Source organism: Podarcis liolepis (assembly GCF_965112155.1).
Source record: "Podarcis liolepis genome assembly, chromosome: 7".
NCBI lineage: Eukaryota > Metazoa > Chordata > Lepidosauria > Squamata > Lacertidae > Podarcis > Podarcis liolepis.
In genome coordinates, this window is record NC_139561.1 from 52,104,285 (window position 1) to 52,121,871 (window position 17,587).

At 42.7% G+C, this 17,587-nt stretch overlaps 1 protein-coding gene across 1 annotated transcript; it reads left to right on the top strand.

Annotated features, from left to right (window-relative positions):
* The first annotated feature begins 259 nt into the window (after positions 1–259).
* On the top strand, positions 260–15,269 carry ATMIN (ATM interactor). The gene is made up of 4 exons (XM_083514955.1): positions 260–1,452; positions 8,034–8,159; positions 9,163–9,362; positions 10,029–15,269. Exons 1-4 carry the CDS (start codon positions 1,147–1,149, stop codon positions 11,845–11,847), a joined length of 2,451 nt encoding a protein of 816 aa, XP_083371081.1. The 5' UTR covers positions 260–1,146; the 3' UTR covers positions 11,848–15,269.
* The last annotated feature ends 2,318 nt before the right edge of the window (positions 15,270–17,587 follow it).

Here is a 17,587-nt window from a genome sequence, read left to right on the forward strand (position 1 = left end):
GCACTGCAAAGTCTGAGCATGTAACTGGCCCCATTATACTGGTAGTATCTCTTTTATATCAAGTATGTGTGCCTCTGTTGAATTACAATCAGATTTCCAAAGAAGGTTGAGAGACAGCATATTTTAGAGAATCAGAAATTTATTTACTATAGATGTAAAATCATTATTTTGAATTTTTAAAGGTTAAACACTGACATTAATGAATATTTAATCCAACTGCTAACTGTATTCCTTCTTTAATATAAGCCTTTTTTAGATTTTCTTCCTATTCTTATTTAATGTCCAAACCTGTTTTGAAGTTAATTCACATGTTGTGGGGTACTCATTTTGACTTGGAAGAAAAACACAATTTTATAGTTCAAATTGGGGGGGGGATACAGTAAATGGACAAAAGTACAAAGATTCATAAAACGTTTAGGGGTATGCGTACCCCTGTGTCCCCTCAGAAAAAGCACTGTGTGTACATATCAATTTGAGTTCATTTAACAGATTTGGAATGTAAAGATCTGTATTCCAGTGTTAATGACATCCATAGCTTCATACATTTGGAAAAATTCATACCTTTTTTTGCGCTTTGATCCTGTGTAAAATGGGATTGAGTTCATCTGAGGATGTACACATGGGCATCGGCAGGGGTTAATAAACTGAGGATTTGCCCCCTAACATGAAGCCTGCCCCCTCCCCAACATGAAGCCTGGCTACGCCCATGGATGTACACAAGTTGCAAACAAACTTTTGCAAATAACAAAAGAATTTCTACCTATCGGTTCTCAGTTGCGGTCAGGCCTTAGAATCCAAGGTCTTTCATATGCAACTGCTGAATTGGGGGGGGGGTAACCACCACCCTGTTTTGTCCACATTCTTATCAATAAGCCATATTCCATTTTACAAATGGAGAGATAGAAAATGCTGATCTACTTTTATTTCCAGCCGCGGATAATATCTGGAAGGCACTAGGCGCAAACTGGGTGTGGGACTTGTTTCGTAGAACGCGCGCCCCTCATGAATATGGAAAACGCCAGGTATAAATATGTATGAGCTCCCTGTCACTCTCTCCGCCGAGTTCCCTTCCACGCTCTTTCTCCCTCTCCTCCCGCCACCGGAAGTGCCCCGCCGGTCGGCGGATCGGGAACGGCCGAGAGCAACATGGCGGCTACGGCAGCAGCAGCGGCGGCGGCAGGAGGAGCCGCGGTAACAGCCGTGACACGGGCGCCGCCCGCTCGGCGGCCCGGCCTGGGACTGGGGCTCGGCCGCCCTCCGCGCTCGGCGCCGCGCGGCCCCCGCGAGCGGCCGTCGAGCCCGTGGGAGCTGGTGAGGCCCTCGGTGACGGAGCTCTCGCGGGCCGTCAGGAGCAACATCCTGTGCACGGTGCCCGGCTGCGGCAAAGTGCTGCCCAACCCGCCGGCGCTGAGCATGCACCTCAGCAAGGCCCACGGCGTGCAGCAGCAGCAGGTAAGCGGCTCCGGCGGCGCCCTCCCCTCTCCCGCTCCTCCGGGGACCCAGCGCCTTCCCTCTCCTTCCAGAGGCGCGCCAGAGAGGGGTTTCATTTCAGCCCCACTTTTTAGCATTCGGTTTCTTTATAAGCTTCCCAGGTAACAATGTACTACTGATGGGTAGCTATCAGAATTCAGTTACAGATAGGTAGCCGTGTTGGTCTGCCATAGTCAAAATAAAAAAATTCCTTCCAGTAGCACCTTAAAGACCAACTAAGTTAGTTCTTGGTATGAGCTTTCGTGTGCATGCACACTTCTTCAGATACACAGAATTCAGAATTCACAGAATTCTTCAGATATCAGAATTCAATTGTTTTCATTGATGGCGGCTATCTGAATTCAAATGTTAATGTTAATAATCACTCCCTTCCAGCATTGGTTTGTTCACAAAGTTCCCAAGTATTGGTGGGTAGCTGGCAAAATTCAAGTATTAATTATAATATTCAGCCCCTCTTCATATCCCAGGCAATAATTATTAACTGGTAGCTATAGACAGTTATTAATAATAATCACAGCAACAAAAGCCCTTTTCCTATTCTCTGCACCCCACCCCCTTTTGGTTGATTTACCTCAGATACCCCTTTCCCCTCCCTCCCTCCTCCAGCGGCATTCTTAATATCTTTTTAATGCTCTGTTGTTGTTGTGAGCTCATTTTCTTTGCTTGAAAAGTGGTGTGCCAGTACAATGTTAAATCAAAACTCAGAGACTCCCTTTCCCACTCACAGTTACTTCCTAGCTTTATTTAAAGGTTTCAGGCATATCTAGCAAAGCTGCCAGGATGCCATACAACCATGGTAATAAAATACCTTTTTTAAAAAAGCAAATGTTAGGAAGGGCCCATAGCTAAATTGATGCACATCCTTTGCTTGCACAAAGCTCCAGGTTCAGTCTTGGTACAAGATTCGATTTCTGCTAGTTGTGGCAGATGATACTGGGCTGGATGAACCATTTGATCAGATTTGGTGTGAAGTAGCTCCCTAGTTGCTCATGCAGAAGATTCCTTGTTCAGTACTCAGCACCTCCAGTTAAAAGTATCTTATTGGGAAATAAATATCCTTGAGATCCAAGAGACCTGTGGCCAGTCAAGATAGAAAATACTGAATTAGATAACCATTGGTGTAAGACTGGGAGTAGCCAACATGGTGCCCTCTAGACATTTTGGACTACAGCTGCCACCATCAGCCCCAGCCATCATGGCCAGTGATCAGATATTATGGGGGGATCATAGTCCATAACAACTGGTGGCCACCACATTGCCATTCCTGATCTAAGTCATATGAATATGGTATATGAAAGTGCCATACTTTGTCCTTTGAGTCAGTATAATGGGCTGTATCCAAGGTTAGTTCTACTCAGAGAAGACCCATGGAAACCCAACCCACTGTAACCTCATTTCATATGCTTTGAATGTAGAAGGTTTCAGGTTCAATCATCAGTATCTCCAAATGTTGGGAGTATAGTCAGACTATACTCAGCCTGAAATAAGTTAGTGAGGGTCTAATAGGGGGGAGGCAAAACACTGGGTTTATTGAAATCAAAGTTAGAGAGGTCTCATACACTCACAAACACTCTGTGATGGAGTGGGGTTTGTGGTGGAAGCTTTACACTGCAGAGATCTTGCCCCTCCCCAAATGGTTCTGTCCCTCTAATACCTTTTATCCCTCAATAACTTGATCATCTGAGCCTCTTCGTCTGTTCACTTAGTACTTCCCAAAATTCTCTAGTTCATAACTTGGTGGATTGGCATCATAATTGCAAGTAACTTTGGCATTATCAGGATGTTTTCTGTTCTTCCTGGGGAAGACTGGGTACCAGCTATCCTTGAAATGTTATTTTCCTCTCATGCTTCTGGAATTTCTGTTAATAATAGGTTAGCCTGTGACTTCCAAGGACTGTGGCTCTTATTGTGGGTTCTTAACTCTGTAGCTTCATGATGATTCTGTAGAGGCAGAATTCTAATGCTTTGTTCATTTGTGATACTCAGCAGTTCAGCTCAGCTGCCATCCTACTTCCTTTCCTTTAGTAATTTTTCAGCAGAAAGTATCCATTCTAACCATTCATTCACAGAGTTGCAATACATACCGTAATTGGTAATCATCCACCACACATTCTGCTTGACCTAGAACAATGTGTAACATAAGTACAGTGGTAACTCGGGTTAAGTACTGAATTCGTTCTGGAGGTCCGTTCTTAACCTGAAACTGTTCTTAACCTGAAGCACCACTTCAGCTAATGGGGCCTCCTGCTGCCGCCGTGCCACCGGAGCACGATTTCTGTTCTCATCCTGAAGCAAAGTTCTTAACCCGAGGTACTATTTCTGGGTTAGCAGAGTCTGTAACCTGAAGCGTATGTAACCTGAAGCATATGTAACCCGAGGTACCACTGTAAAGGGTTGTTTGAGTAACAGGGCTGGGGAAGACTTGCCTGTAATATTGGAGAACCACTGATCTTGCTCCCTCATAGTAAGCAGGTTTAGAACCAAAGCCCGAACTAGAAGTCTCAAGAGACTACATAATTTGAACTGGACCTTCCAGACACTTGCTGCTGCCACCACCTATTTAGCCCCATATGATGATATGTCTTTCTGCAAAAAGGAGACAAGTAGTGGCACCACTAATCTGTGACCCTCACCATAAGCATCTGACAAATCCCCTCACTATGATCCTCCTGTACACTCTCTCACACAAACATATTTACACACTAAAAAGCTTTTTCTGTAAGCAAATATGAGGAGGCGCCTCTTGAAGGGCCAAATTATAAACCCACCCTAAAATCTGTTTCTTAGGCTCTTCTATAAATGTACTAGGTGCAGGTCAGGGTTTATTCAAACTCTCAGAATCCTTCAACTACTATGGCCCACTGATACAAGTTGCAGCTTCATTTGGCCTTGTTGCAGCCCTTCCTGATTCCTCACTCCAGCCAAACATCCTGCCCGCCAAGCTGTGCTGTTGTTAAAATCAGGCAAGAGCATCCCCATTTAAAATATTTAGAAATCCCTTCCTAAGCTCTGAAACTGTACTTCATCTAAGCTTTCTAGGTTCAGTGAACAGTATCCCCTCACCATCTACATTGCTTTATATCAACCTATGTGCTCTTTCATTCCACAAATTCACTCTGTACAGTGGTACCTTGGTTCTCAAACTTAATCCATTCCGGAAGTCTGTTCCAAAACCAAAGCGTTCCAAAACCAAAGCGCGCTTTCCCATAGAAAGTAATGCAAAATGGATTAATCCATTCCAGACTTTTAAAAACAACCCCTAAAACAGCAATTTAACATGAATTTTACTATCTAACGATATCATTGATCCATAAAATGAAAGCAATAATCAATGTACTGCAGTCACACAACCAATCAATCAGTAGCTGAACTGGGTTCCACACTGTCACAAAATCAAAACAAAAAAGAGCTACAAAAATGCAAAATAAATAGCAAAAACAGACAGACCTCAAAACGGAAGTGTGGCACTCAAAACGGAGCATGCTCAGCTTCCGAAAAAATTTCACAAACCAGAACACTTCCTGCTGGGTTTGCAGTGTTTGGGTTCCAAGTTGTTTGAGAACCAAGATGTTGAGAACCTGGTACCACTGTACTTTTCTTAAAATCTCTGAGTATGCCCCAGGTAAGGACAACTTCATAACCTTCCCAGACCTAGCCTGAAACCCTAGTAACCTAATCACTGTAGCTATGAAAGGCTCACTGTACTTAATTACAGATTCCTTCAGCTGCTCTGTGTATTTCAGGCTAAGCAAGGAAACCTCCTCTCACCAAAGCCAGAATCCCTACCGCTAATCTTTCTTTTCTCCCGTAACTTTCTCTTCTCTTGTGTTTATCTTGAAAATGAGCTTTGTGCCCGAGCCCATGGTGCTGTTTTCAAAATCCTGGTATTTAAGTGAAGTACTCACATCTTTGCTACTGCCTTTATGGTTGGGTTCCTGCTTCTGATTGTACTTTGTTGATAATATTATTTAAGTTTTAATCTCTTTCCAAATTTGAAATGTGACCTTTAATGGGAAGTGGCTGGCGGCTTCCTCCAAATCCCTTCCAGAAGTGCTTGATAAAACCTCTGGTGGGAAGCTGTAGCTATTTAGAGCAAAACGAGTGTTTATAAAACAGTGTCCTCCATCTTGCAGCCAGATACTTTGTTTGGAAAGTACTGACTTAATTAAGATTTTGAAGTAATGTGACAATAATATTGCAACAGGTCCTACTTGGACTCCTTGTAATCTCTCCTCATCCCTTTACATATCGCAGGGTGGCATAATGGCTTGTTGGGCTTTTACCTCAGAGATATCTTTTCAGACTTATTTTTGCTCCAACCAACAAAGAGTTTTCTCAAAATGGTATTCTATATTTTAGTGCCCATATTACAGTAGACAGTTAAGATACCTGACAGTGCTTTAGAACTATGAGTAAATGGAAATCTGTATACCCTTTTGAGTGAATTTTGAAGTGAGACTTGCATTGTATATGGGGAAACTGAGCTCTGTAAAATAAACAGGAAGACTCCAGTCAATGGGTCTGTGAGCCAGTTTTAAGTCACCACTCATTCATGGATCTCACTAGGTCACCTTGAGGCAGTCATTATTCTTCAGCCTAACTTACTTCATGTAGTAGTTGTGAAGATAAAATGGATGGGTGGAAGCCTAAGATGAAAAATGTAATAAATAAATAAATGCTGGCAGCTTTTTGTTGTTTTTAAAGATTCTTTTGCTTAAGGTTTGGAAATATTTTTCATTCCTAGGGATTTATATATGCTACCACTGCTGTTTATTAACAGAAGGGTAGGGAGGGCCTGAAGAGTAGAGAGAGTCTTCCTGCATTCTTCAGGACTGAATCGTTGCATTTCAGGTTTTAGCATCTCTAGGCTGTTCCCTCACACTTTCCCCACTCCTTTTTGAAAGGGAAGATAAAAAGAAGTTAGAGAAGAGGTTTTGCACCGATGATGAAACTTACATTCCAGCCAGTCTGAGCATGTATCTAATGCAGCTGGTTTGGAAAGCCTTGGATTACGAATGCTTGGGTTCCTTAATGTATAAAGAGAATGCCACACTTTAAAAAGCCTTTAAAAGTTCTGCAGTCCAAATTTGACACCAAATTTTGTATTAATTGAACCACACCCATATACTTCTGCAATCAAACTATTTTGTAATGTTACGCACTTAATCCTTGTCCCCAAACTACTGGAATTAAGCCCTATCTCAAAGCTACTGGAAATCCTACTGATTTCCTTCTGGCTTCTGAGATTTTAGGAGCCATATCCACACATATTTCAAGCAAATCTTTCCAACCAGAAGTGCCGGAAACTTTGCATGTTTAAATATAATATTATAGGAAATAATATGTTCATTATTCTGTGTTTTTGTCCATGCTTGCTCTGTACCACAGTATGCTCAAAAACCTGCTCAAGTTCAGCTATGGAGAGACTGGAGCAGTCAGTGGTTCCTTGATCTGGTTCATGGCTCTGACATCACAAGTCATTGGTATAGCACTAGTCTCCTTAGCTTCAGTTTGTTTTGAATTTAATATTACACTCTCTTGCGGTGAGATGTTTGGTTCTAAATCGTTTGGTCTAAAAGTTCAGCATAATGTTTTCTGCAAAATGTTTCTGTTTCCTAAGTGACAATGATCACTCAATCATATCTTCTTGGTTTAACAAGCCCAGATGTGAATAAGCCTTGTGTCCACACACACCCTTCCCTCCTTCTTGGTGCCCCAAAATTAACCCCAGAATTCTTCATCTACTCTTATTACACTAGCACTAGGAAACTGGTTGTCTCAGGTTTGGAACATTTTCAAACCATGGTTTAAAATCCTGGGTGGTTTGGAACATTGTAACTATGTTACTGGGACCTATCGTTAATTGAAAATTGCCTTGCTTCTCACAGCGTGCCAAGGAAAAAAGTGGCAGCATGAGGATAGCATACCCTCCAACATTTCTCCGATGAAAATAGGGACATCCCATTCCATAATGATAATTTTACTATTTATACCCCACACATCTTACTGGGTTGCCCCAGCCACTCTGGGCAGCTTCCAACATATATGAAAACATAATGAAACATTAAAAAACCTTCCCTATACAGTATTGCCTTCAGACAGCTCGGGGGTTAGATAACTCCATACCCTCTAAAATTTCTTCAGTGAAAACAGGAACATCCTAAGGAAAAGCAGGACATTCTGGGATCAAATCAGAAACCAGGACGGCTTCTCTAAATCAGAGCACATGGGATAGAGCACATGAGCAAAAGCCTTGTACATACCTCTGCTTATTTAGCCAGGATTGACCCAACTGGGTTAGTGAATAATCAACTACCTGTCACATAATCTAGGCAATTAGAGTGAGCTGGGATGTAAACTACCTAAAGTTTTTTATTCCATATAGGGAATAACTGAAACATGTACAGAAGTTTCAAGTGGAGAATCTCTTCAGTATGCTGGCAGGCAGGCAAAATGCTGTATAAAGACAAGCTTTATTTGTATTCCAGATACTTCTGAGCCCCAAACATTAGATACAATTTAATAATATTATTCTCCTACAGGATGGAAAAATAAATCCTGCAATAAGGAAAGACTTGAAAACGCCACAGAAATACTACTGCTGTCCTATTGAAGGTTGCCCTAGAGGACCAGAAAGGCCTTTTTCACAATTTTCTCTTGTACGGCAGGTATGTATTCTAACTACATTATTCAATAAATAGAACAATATAATTTATATGGAACATCTTATTCAAGAGCCATGCATCTTTCTGAATTGCAAGATTTCTGTGTAAATGTATACCATAATAAGAGAAGCTTCATATGAATGTCATTTCATGTTGTCAGTTGTCTATTGTTTATGGGATCAGTGTGTTGGGAAAGAGCCCTCATGGAACTGGGAGCCTGCAGCATCATTGCACAGGTTTTATACATACTACTCTTTTGTTAGAAAATCAAACTTATTAAATGTGCTGAGATATGCCTTCAGTAGCTGAAAATGAAAGGAACAAATTGGAGGGTAATTTTGCTGTAGAGCTCTGACTAGTTAATTCAATTACTCCTTTAACTCTCTGTAATATGCCCTCTTTTCACCAGAAGTACATAACTGTAAAATTTACAATGGGCCTGTGTAGATTATTGAGAACCTTAACTGCAAACTTCATGCAGGTTGCATGTCAGAGGTCTGGATCTTCTAAGAAATGCATTCTCTGATTCTTAATAACTTTTGAAAGAGTGGAATTGTTAAAATCAGTTGTAGTATTTATTGAGTTGAGGTGCAGCCAGATAGTGCATATGGACTTTCATTCCCATGTTTTAACCATTTTCAGGAATTCAAGAAAAATCTTGAACCCCCTCTATCAACTCCAGTCAGTCATTTAAAAATGCATGAAAATGCATCAAAAATTATGGAAAATTCAGTTGTTGACAGCATGCTTAAAAGTGCCTTGTCATGCATAGACAAGGCTGGAACTTGAACAGCTTTGTGTCTCAAACATAGTACCACTTTCTTTTGTTTGGGAAGGACCATCGCTCAGTGACAGAGCACTGGCATCTCCAGGTAGGGCTCAGAAAAAGCCCAGTCTGAAATCCTGAAGCCGCTGCCAGTCAGTGTAGACAATACTGAACTAGGTGAACCAGTGCTGTCCAAGGCAGTTTCCTATAACTTGCCTAACTTTTGTTTTTATATTTCAGCATTTTATGAAAATGCATGCTGAAAAGAAGCATAAATGTGATAAATGCAGCAATTCCTATGGCACCATATGGGATCTGAAGCGACATAGTGAGGACTGTGGCAAGTCTTTCCAGTGTACTTGTGGATGCCCCTATGCTAGCAGGACAGCATTATTGTCTCATATTTATAGGACACAGCATGAGATCCCTGTTGAACATAGGTAAGGGCAACATTTTTCCTTTGTTAACTGTTTCATATATGTGCACATATATTTGCCTTAAAACATTGGAAGGGGGAGGAGTTCTAACACCATTCTGTGAAGATCACTGCCACTGACAGCTTCCCTTATCTTACCAACAATTTTTTTTAAGGATAACTAAAGAGGCATGGATTTTTCCAGGCTTTTATACAATCAATTATTACCCAACATGCTGCCACCAGTAAAAGTGATTCTGTTTGAACTATCTAAGAATTCAGAATGCATTTCCATTCAATGTGGGGAGGCAGGGTGACTACTGCTTTTGAAGTCCTTTATCAAAATGCAGTATTATAGACTGTGTGGAATTGCAGTGCAAGTTTTACTTTTAGGTCAGCATTGTTGGCTGCTAAACTGCTGTAAGATTATTCTTTGGTTGAATAGCCTAGGCACAGAGTTTAACTGTAACTCTGACTTATTTACCCAACAATGCAGTTTTCTGCTTAACATTACCATAATTCAGTGTGTTACTATTTTGATTTCTCTAAGTATGCTTTCAAGGCAAACAATTCACATTATTCTAAATTCTGTTATAGAAATGGTAAAAGTGGTGGGGTGGGAAAGATTTGGAGGGAATGAAGGAGTATGTGCTACAGCTGTACCTAGTCAAAGATTTTGTAATATTTACAGGGATCCACCAAGTAAGAAAAGGAAAATTGAAACCTCTGTATCCAATCAGTTGGTGGGAGAAAAACTTAAAGGAGCTTCTGCCAGTGTCCAGACCAGATGTACTAGCACTAAAGACTTGGAGACCTCTGAGATGAAGCCAGCAGCTTCCTTTGAAGATTCTAGCTGTTCCTATACTACTAAGCAAACACAAACGCAGCCAAAAAATTCACCAAAGTTGCTTCTGCCAAAGCCAAAAGTGGCTTTGGTTAAACTCCCTGTAATGCAGCTTACTCAATTGCCTATCTTTGTATCAGCACCAGACTCTTCTGTCAAACCCGTTGTAGTTGCCGTTGATGACAAAGGCTCTGTTATGAGTACTGTTCACTTAATGCCTCTGCCGGTAGGATTTATGATACCAGGACTGGAGGCTGAAACGCTTGCATTTAAAAGCACCTTGCCCCTTTCAAAAACCAAAAATGCTGGCAGTGTTGAGCCAGTCAGCACAGGTATCCAGGTCAATTTGGGTAAAGGTGCATCAGATAATACAATCCAAGATCTGGAAGCCATATGCTACAAGAACGGGATTTGTTCAACAAATGTGCAGACGGACTTATCTTATATTTCGCAGAACTTTGTGACATCTGCAGCCTGGACCCCTGATTCATCGGTGTCCTCTTGTTCTCAAACAGACCTGACATTCAGCTCTCAGGTTTTGTTGCCAATTAATGTGCAGACACAGACACTGTTACCCAGTTCAAAGTTGACTTCTTCCATAGCTGCTCAGACAGATGCACTTGCACAGGCTTGCTTTCAGTCATGTGGAATTTCTCGGGAGACTCAGACCAATAGGTCGCAGAAAGATATTGATGGGAGAGTACAAATGGACCAGGCTGTAATGTGCAATGACATTTTTGACAGTGTTAGTTCATCATTCAGTGATTCAACCACAGTGGGACTTCCAGGCAGCAACTTAATGGCTGCAGGCCTGGGTCAAAGTCTGCTACAAAGAGGAAGCTGCAAATCTTTGAGTCCAGACACTAAGTGTGAGCCAGTTATCAGCTTCAGTGCACAAAATAATATTCTCCCACAGCAGGTTATGACAGACAATCAGACCCAGACAATGGAGTTACTGAACGATCTTGAAACTATTTTTTCGAATAACACAGCGGGTCAGTCATTGGATAACCGTAGTCTTTTGACTGACACTAGCTCGCATGCTGGCACACCCTTGCCTTCTGGCCCTACGCAGAACGCAGGAATTGATTTTGACATTGAGGATTTCTTCACAGCCTCCAATATCCAGACACAGACAGAAGAGACCCAGCTGAACTCTGAGCCAGTCTTGGAGTTGCTAGATATTGAAACCCAGACAGATTTATTTTCAGATAATGCCACCCAGTCCTATAGCTGCAGGGGTAATCCCAATTTCTTAGGTTTGGAGATGTTTGACACACAGACCCAGACAGACTTAAATTTCTTTTTAGACAGCCCCTATTTGCCTTTGGGGAGCATCTTGAAACAGTCTACCTTCTCTATGAGCACAGACTCATCTGATACTGAAACACAGACAGAAGTGCATTTTCCTGCAAAAAATTCCTCTAACCAAATGGCAGAAAGCAAAGTCCAGCTGAATAGTGCTGAAACACAGACCATGGATAGCTGCTTTGAAACCCTTGGCAGTTTATTTCTTACTAGCAATGAGACTCAGACTGCTATGGATGACTTTTTGTTGGCTGACTTGGCCTGGAATACAATGGAGTCACAGTTCAGTTCAGTCGAAACACAGACTTGTGCAGAATTGTGTTCTCTGTTTCAGGGTCCTGATAAATCAAACCATTGAGTGCTGTTCTCAAACTCTCTTTTCTTTGAGGATTAATTTATGTGTGGGTAGGAGAAACTGACATTCAAGTCACCTCCACTGAATGTAATTGACCACATATGGTTGGTTTACAAACTGTGTCCTACTATAAGGTACTTGTAACTGTTTTGTGTTTACTAATATGAATCCTGTGTGCATATGTTCACTGCTGTGTGTTTGTGTATGTTTGAACACTTCATAACTGGTAGTAATCTTGTGTCTGCCCTCTGCTATGCTGAGTTACATTTTTTAAAAAAACTCTTTTAAGTTCCAAACTCATAGCTGTTAGTAATACCTGTCCTCTGATCTTTACTATTAACGCAGCAGTCCTGTACTTGGGAAGAAGTCCACTAAACAGAGTGGAGTTCTTGAGTAATCAAACATGGAATTGTGCTGTAGGTGTTTGTTTTTTAATGGACCAAAACCTAGTTTTCTTTAAATTCTGACTCATTCCCCAAATCCTGAAAATGGAGCTCTTCTCTTTTTTCTTCTTGTTTTTGGAGTTCATTGTTGCAATTTAGCTCTACTGGGGTTACATCATGGTTGTGCCCAAGAATTCCTACAGATTCACGCTTCCGCATGTTGCTGTGACATAGGCTAACAATTTGGCAGGAATGTGCCCTACATACTTGCAGCAGCTTGTTGCTTGCTAGAAAACCAACCAAAGTACAGAACAAGTTTTCTTTCTCTCTCTCTCTCTCTCTCTCTGTGTGTGTGTGTGTGTGTGTCTCATCTGGCTTCTAATCCATATAAATTTAGTAAGACTTCATACTTGCGACTGTGGGTAGGTGGACAACTGAATATTGACATCACCATGCTAAGAAAAATGTGCAGCAGTACACTTTGGATACTGTACAGCTAAGCTATACTCAAACTAGGATTACTGAAATTAATCTAATTTAGCCATGTCCATTAATTTTGGTTGGTCTGCTCAGTGTTTGACTAATGTTGAATACAACCCAACATGTTTAGCATGGGTAAATCCTTGTTGATCATGGATTCAATTTTCTTGAAACAATGTTAGTACCCTGTAAGTTTAGTTTCTGAACAGTCTTGCCAAATTCTAGCAGACAGTTTGGAATTAAGCTCAATGGCTTGCAAAAATCTATATTAAGTAAGGAAAAGAAAGGAAGGCACCAATGCAGAAATGAGAGAGGATACTTCATATATACACTTGGATATATGTTATTTAATTCAGTGTATTTTGTGTCAGCAACTCTTCAGAGCTGCTGGTTTTCATTGCCTCTGAAAAGGGATTATTGACTAAAATTTCCAATGTACCTTTTTTCTTTTTTATCTGTCCTAAGAGCTTATGTCAAACAATCACTTTGGAAACATAGCTGCAAGGCAAACTATGAGAAAGCAATGAGTTCCTATCTGCTCAGGACAAGATTACTAGGAAGCTCTTCTACCAAGTGGTAAAGGAAATTGTTCATCATAGTAGCAGATGGCATGTGTTCAACTACAGCTTTTACCTGCTGTTGGACATAAAGTTCTGTTTGTGATTGAATTCTTTAAATTCATGTTGAGCCCTCAGCTCCTCCAAGAACAACTTATCTTTCAAAGAGCAAAAAAAACTTAGGGCTAGGATGGAGGATCTGTGGTCCTCCAGATGTTCCTGGGCTACAACTGTTATCATCCCTGACAATTGTCCCTACTGGCTGAGGCTGATGGGAGTTGGGAGTTCAGCAGCATCTGGAGAGCACCATGTTCAGTGGTAGGGCCTGTTGTTGTCTTTGTATAGTGCTGCTAATGGTCTGTCAGCATAGGCCCATCACTTCCACACTGATTTTGTGTCTTACCGTCTAACTCTTACCCAGCATACTCTGTGCAAAGTCTAAAGTGTTAGCAACTGCTCAGTGTTATCTGTTGATGTTCTTCAGAAACTTCTATTTCCATTTTTTGTTTATTGAAGAGAATATCCTACACTGGATATTTGCAATCTTCATTAATTGTATGCAGGGTTTATTTTTTCTCTCTCCAAGCATTTATTCTGCAGAATTGAGCATTTATTCTGCAGAATTGTGCATCTATTTCCCAATGAGCCTTGGATAAGCATTTGGAAGAACTCTCAACTGGGTCCTGTACGTACATAACACTTTGGTATGCACCAGCTGAATGCTTCAGCCAAAGAGTGGCAAACAGCTTCAAGGTTGATGCAGGTTACACACTGTTCTTCAATCAATCTCTAGATTGATGCTGTTTAACAAGTGATGAAGCTGAAATGATGCAGTTTGGTCAGAGTCCCAGGCAGCAGTGAAGTAATGACATCACTAGGGTGCACTCTTTATGTATCATGCAAGTTGTTTTGATCTAAGGTCAATTGCCAGTCAGGAGTGGTACTGTTATTCCTTCATGGTCACATAAATTATTTATTATTTGATTTATTATTTGCCCTTCCACCATAAGATCCCAGGTTGGTTCACAACAATGTAAAATACATTAAAAAGATAGCACTCCAGAGATTTAACTATACTCTTGTTGGGATGCAACTAAAAAGTCCCTTATCCCACTGAAGCTTAGTGCTCTCCTAGTGCTTCCAGTGCAAAGCTAGTGTCATCCGGCTTGCTGTGGTGTACAGCTTGGTACTTACAGTTCAGAATGTAGTAGCCTAGGTGCACTTTTGATTAAAGGCACCTTGAATTGGGTTTGAATTGTTGATGCGTATCTGTGGTCAGGGTGTTCAGGCACTAATATGAGTATGTATATTAAGCTTTTCCACAAACAAAACAGGCAGCTGTTCTGGGTCCCCCACACCTTAATCAAAGTACCACTAATGCAGTGGAGATCATGTTGGCATATAATCGCCTTCTTAAGTTGATGTGATTGTCTTTAAGCAGCTACTTATAGATGTGTAGTGCCAGTGCCAATAGTGCAGATTGACCTTTGGGCTCTATTCTGTTACTGGTATCTTATCCTACATAGGGTGCTTATGCAATAGCTCGCCTTGAACTGCTGCTGTGACTAAATCAATCCATGGATTTCTGCTTGTGGGGGAAGAAATGTTCCACACTCCTTGGACTCATAGAAGAAGACTTAAAAGCCATCCAGGAATGGCAGATCTCCTGCATGCCCTACCTTTGGCTATCTTCTTTCTTTAGTAGAAGATTCCAAGAATATATTTGCTATAGAGAGAAAATATTGACTCTCAGCCTAGTCATATTTGCAGAAAAGACCTGGTCTCTGAACACCTTTCACGTTCCTGGCATCCTTTTAAAGGAGATTTTGAGCCTGTCTTCGAAATGAATCTTGTAACATTTTGTTCTTTGTTTCTATTGATTGTTTCCCCCCACCATTTCATCAGAGTGATTGAACCAGAATGTTGCTCAGTTTGCAACTGTCTGCACACAATCCTTGTATTTGATTAATATAAGTTAATTAAAGGGAGTTTGGTGCATAAGCTACATCTTCTGCCTTTGGTTTTCCAATTCCATAGTATTTTCTAGCAATCGGGGTAACCTACCTGCTAATGAGGAAGCAGTAAACAGATTTGAATTTTTAAATAATTGGTTTATATACAAGTGTTTAGCATGATTGTCATGACCTAGACACAGAGGGCCCACTTGCATGACACAATAGCTACAGGAAGGTAAGTTTCTGTCAACGTGAACCAGCTGACCTGAATAGAGGTTGATACCACATATCCTCCTTCTGAGCTGGAGATTATCCCTTGTTAGATCTAAACCACCCAGCCCTCCGCAACCTATCAAACTCAGCATGTTGTCAAAAGCAAACTAAGAATGTCCTGCTCAGCTTCTACATATTAATCTTCTACTTCATAGAAGGTGAAAGATGGTAATATACATACTGATATCTTAGTGTTTGTGTGACTAGCCCTGATTGCTATAGTAATAAGAAACAAGAAATGCCTTTCTCTCAGTCTGATGGGCACTGATATATACAGGCATGATCTTCCTTACAATCCCAAGTATAATACAGCATGCATGGTGCATATAGTCAACTGACATTTACCGTATTTTTCGCTCTATAGGACGCACTTTTTCCCCTTCAAAAATGAAGGGGAAATGTGTGTGCGTCCTATGGAGCGAAGACGCCATAGCTCCGCGACCCTCTCCCGGCTGGGGAGGTGACGCGGGGCAATGGCAGGAGCCTCTACAGCCCTGCGTCACCTCTCCAGCCGGGAGAGCGCGCGGGGGGATAAAGAAGTACCCCGCGACCCTCTCCCAGCTGGGGAGGTGACGCGGGGCAATGGCAGGAGCCTCGCGGGGTGCTTCTTTATCCCCGCGCGCGCTCTCCCGGCTGGAGAGGTGACGCGGGGCTGTAGAGGCTCCTGCTATAGCCCCACGTCACCTCCCCAGCCGGGAGAGGGTCGCGGGGGGCTGCTTTAGCCCCGCCCGTGCTCTCCTGGCTGGGGAGGTGACGTGGCTATGGCAGGAGCCTCTCCGCTGCCCCTTTCCACTGCTCCCTGACCTGCTCTTTGGGGCTGGTGGTGGGCTTCCCCCCGCCAGCCCCAAAGAGCAGGTCTAAAGGAACCTGAAGCCTGGAGAGCGAGAGGGGTCAGTGCACACCGACCCCTCTCGCTCTCCAGGCTTCCAAGGTAGCCGCCTGAACGCACCTTAAACCGCACCTTGTTTTAGAGCGGGAAAACAGGAGGGGGAAAGTTCTCCCCCTCGCTGTGCAGCACCTCCTGCCGCTTCACTGAAGGGGCGCTGGGCAGAGAGGGGGAGAATTTTTTTTTCTTGTTCTCCCCCCTCTAAAACAAAGTGTGTCCTATTGTCCGGTGCGTCCTATCGTGCGAAAAATACGGTACATCAGCTCTAACTTGAGTCCTGTCTTCTATAGGGAAAGACTCATCCTTGAAATTCTTCACTTTTTCTTCAGTTAAGGGTTAAAATTAACTTGAACTAAAGACCAACCATATTTGTTTTTCGGCAATGATAATAAGGCAAGTACTACAAGTTACTACCCATCTCAGGCAAGCCACAAGAAACTTTGGCAAGCTGTTCCTTCCAGGGTTTGGTTGCTTCCTTTCTCATGCCTGCTTCTAGAGGGATATATTAGTTGTCATTTTTGAGCATCTGAAAACAGGGCCTAACACTCACTGTACTGGGTGAGTTGTTTAGTATCATTTTAGAAAGTAAAATACAGTGGTACCCAGCAAGACGAATGCCTCGCAAGACGGAAAACCCGCAAGACGAAAGGGTTTTCTGTTTTGGAGGCGCTTCGCAAGACGAATTTCCCTATGGGCTTGCTTCGCAAGACGAAAGCCCATAGGGAAATCTCCGGGGACCTGTTTTAAATTGCTGGCGGTCGGGAGCAAAGACTTTCGCCCACAGCCGGCCTTCAGAAGAGGTCCTGGACCTCTTCTGAAGGCCGGCGGGGGGCAAAAGTCTTTGCTCCCCCCGCCTGCCTTCCCGGGACAGCGGAGACTTCTCCGCTGCCCTGGGCGATCTTAAAATGCTGGCGGACGGGAGCGAACGCTTCGCTGCCGACCCCCAGCATTTTAAAATCTCCCCGGGACAGCAAAGAAGCAGCCCCCTGCGACCCTCTCCCGGCTGGAGAGGTGACGCGCGCCTATGGAGGCTCCTGCCATAGGCGCACGTCACCTCTCCAGCCGGGAGAGGGTCGCAGGGGGCTGCTTCTCTGCTCCCGTCCGCCAGCATTTTAAAATCGCCCCGGGACAGCAGGGGCTTTTAAAATGCTGGCGGTCGGCAGCAAAGCCCTCCTGTCCCCGGAGCTTGCGGGGCGGGAGGTGGGAAGA

Bases quoted from the DNA above. Each gene is read 5' to 3' on its own strand.
- ATMIN (XM_083514955.1), top strand. From the start codon at position 1,147: ATGGCGGCTACGGCAGCAGCAGCGGCGGCGGCAGGAGGAGCCGCGGTA. The intron at 1,453-8,033 runs GTAAGCGGCTCC...ATTCTCCTACAG, and splicing joins ACGGCGTGCAGCAGCAGCAG to GATGGAAAAATAAATCCTGC. The intron at 9,363-10,028 runs GTAAGGGCAACA...TAATATTTACAG, and splicing joins GAGATCCCTGTTGAACATAG to GGATCCACCAAGTAAGAAAA.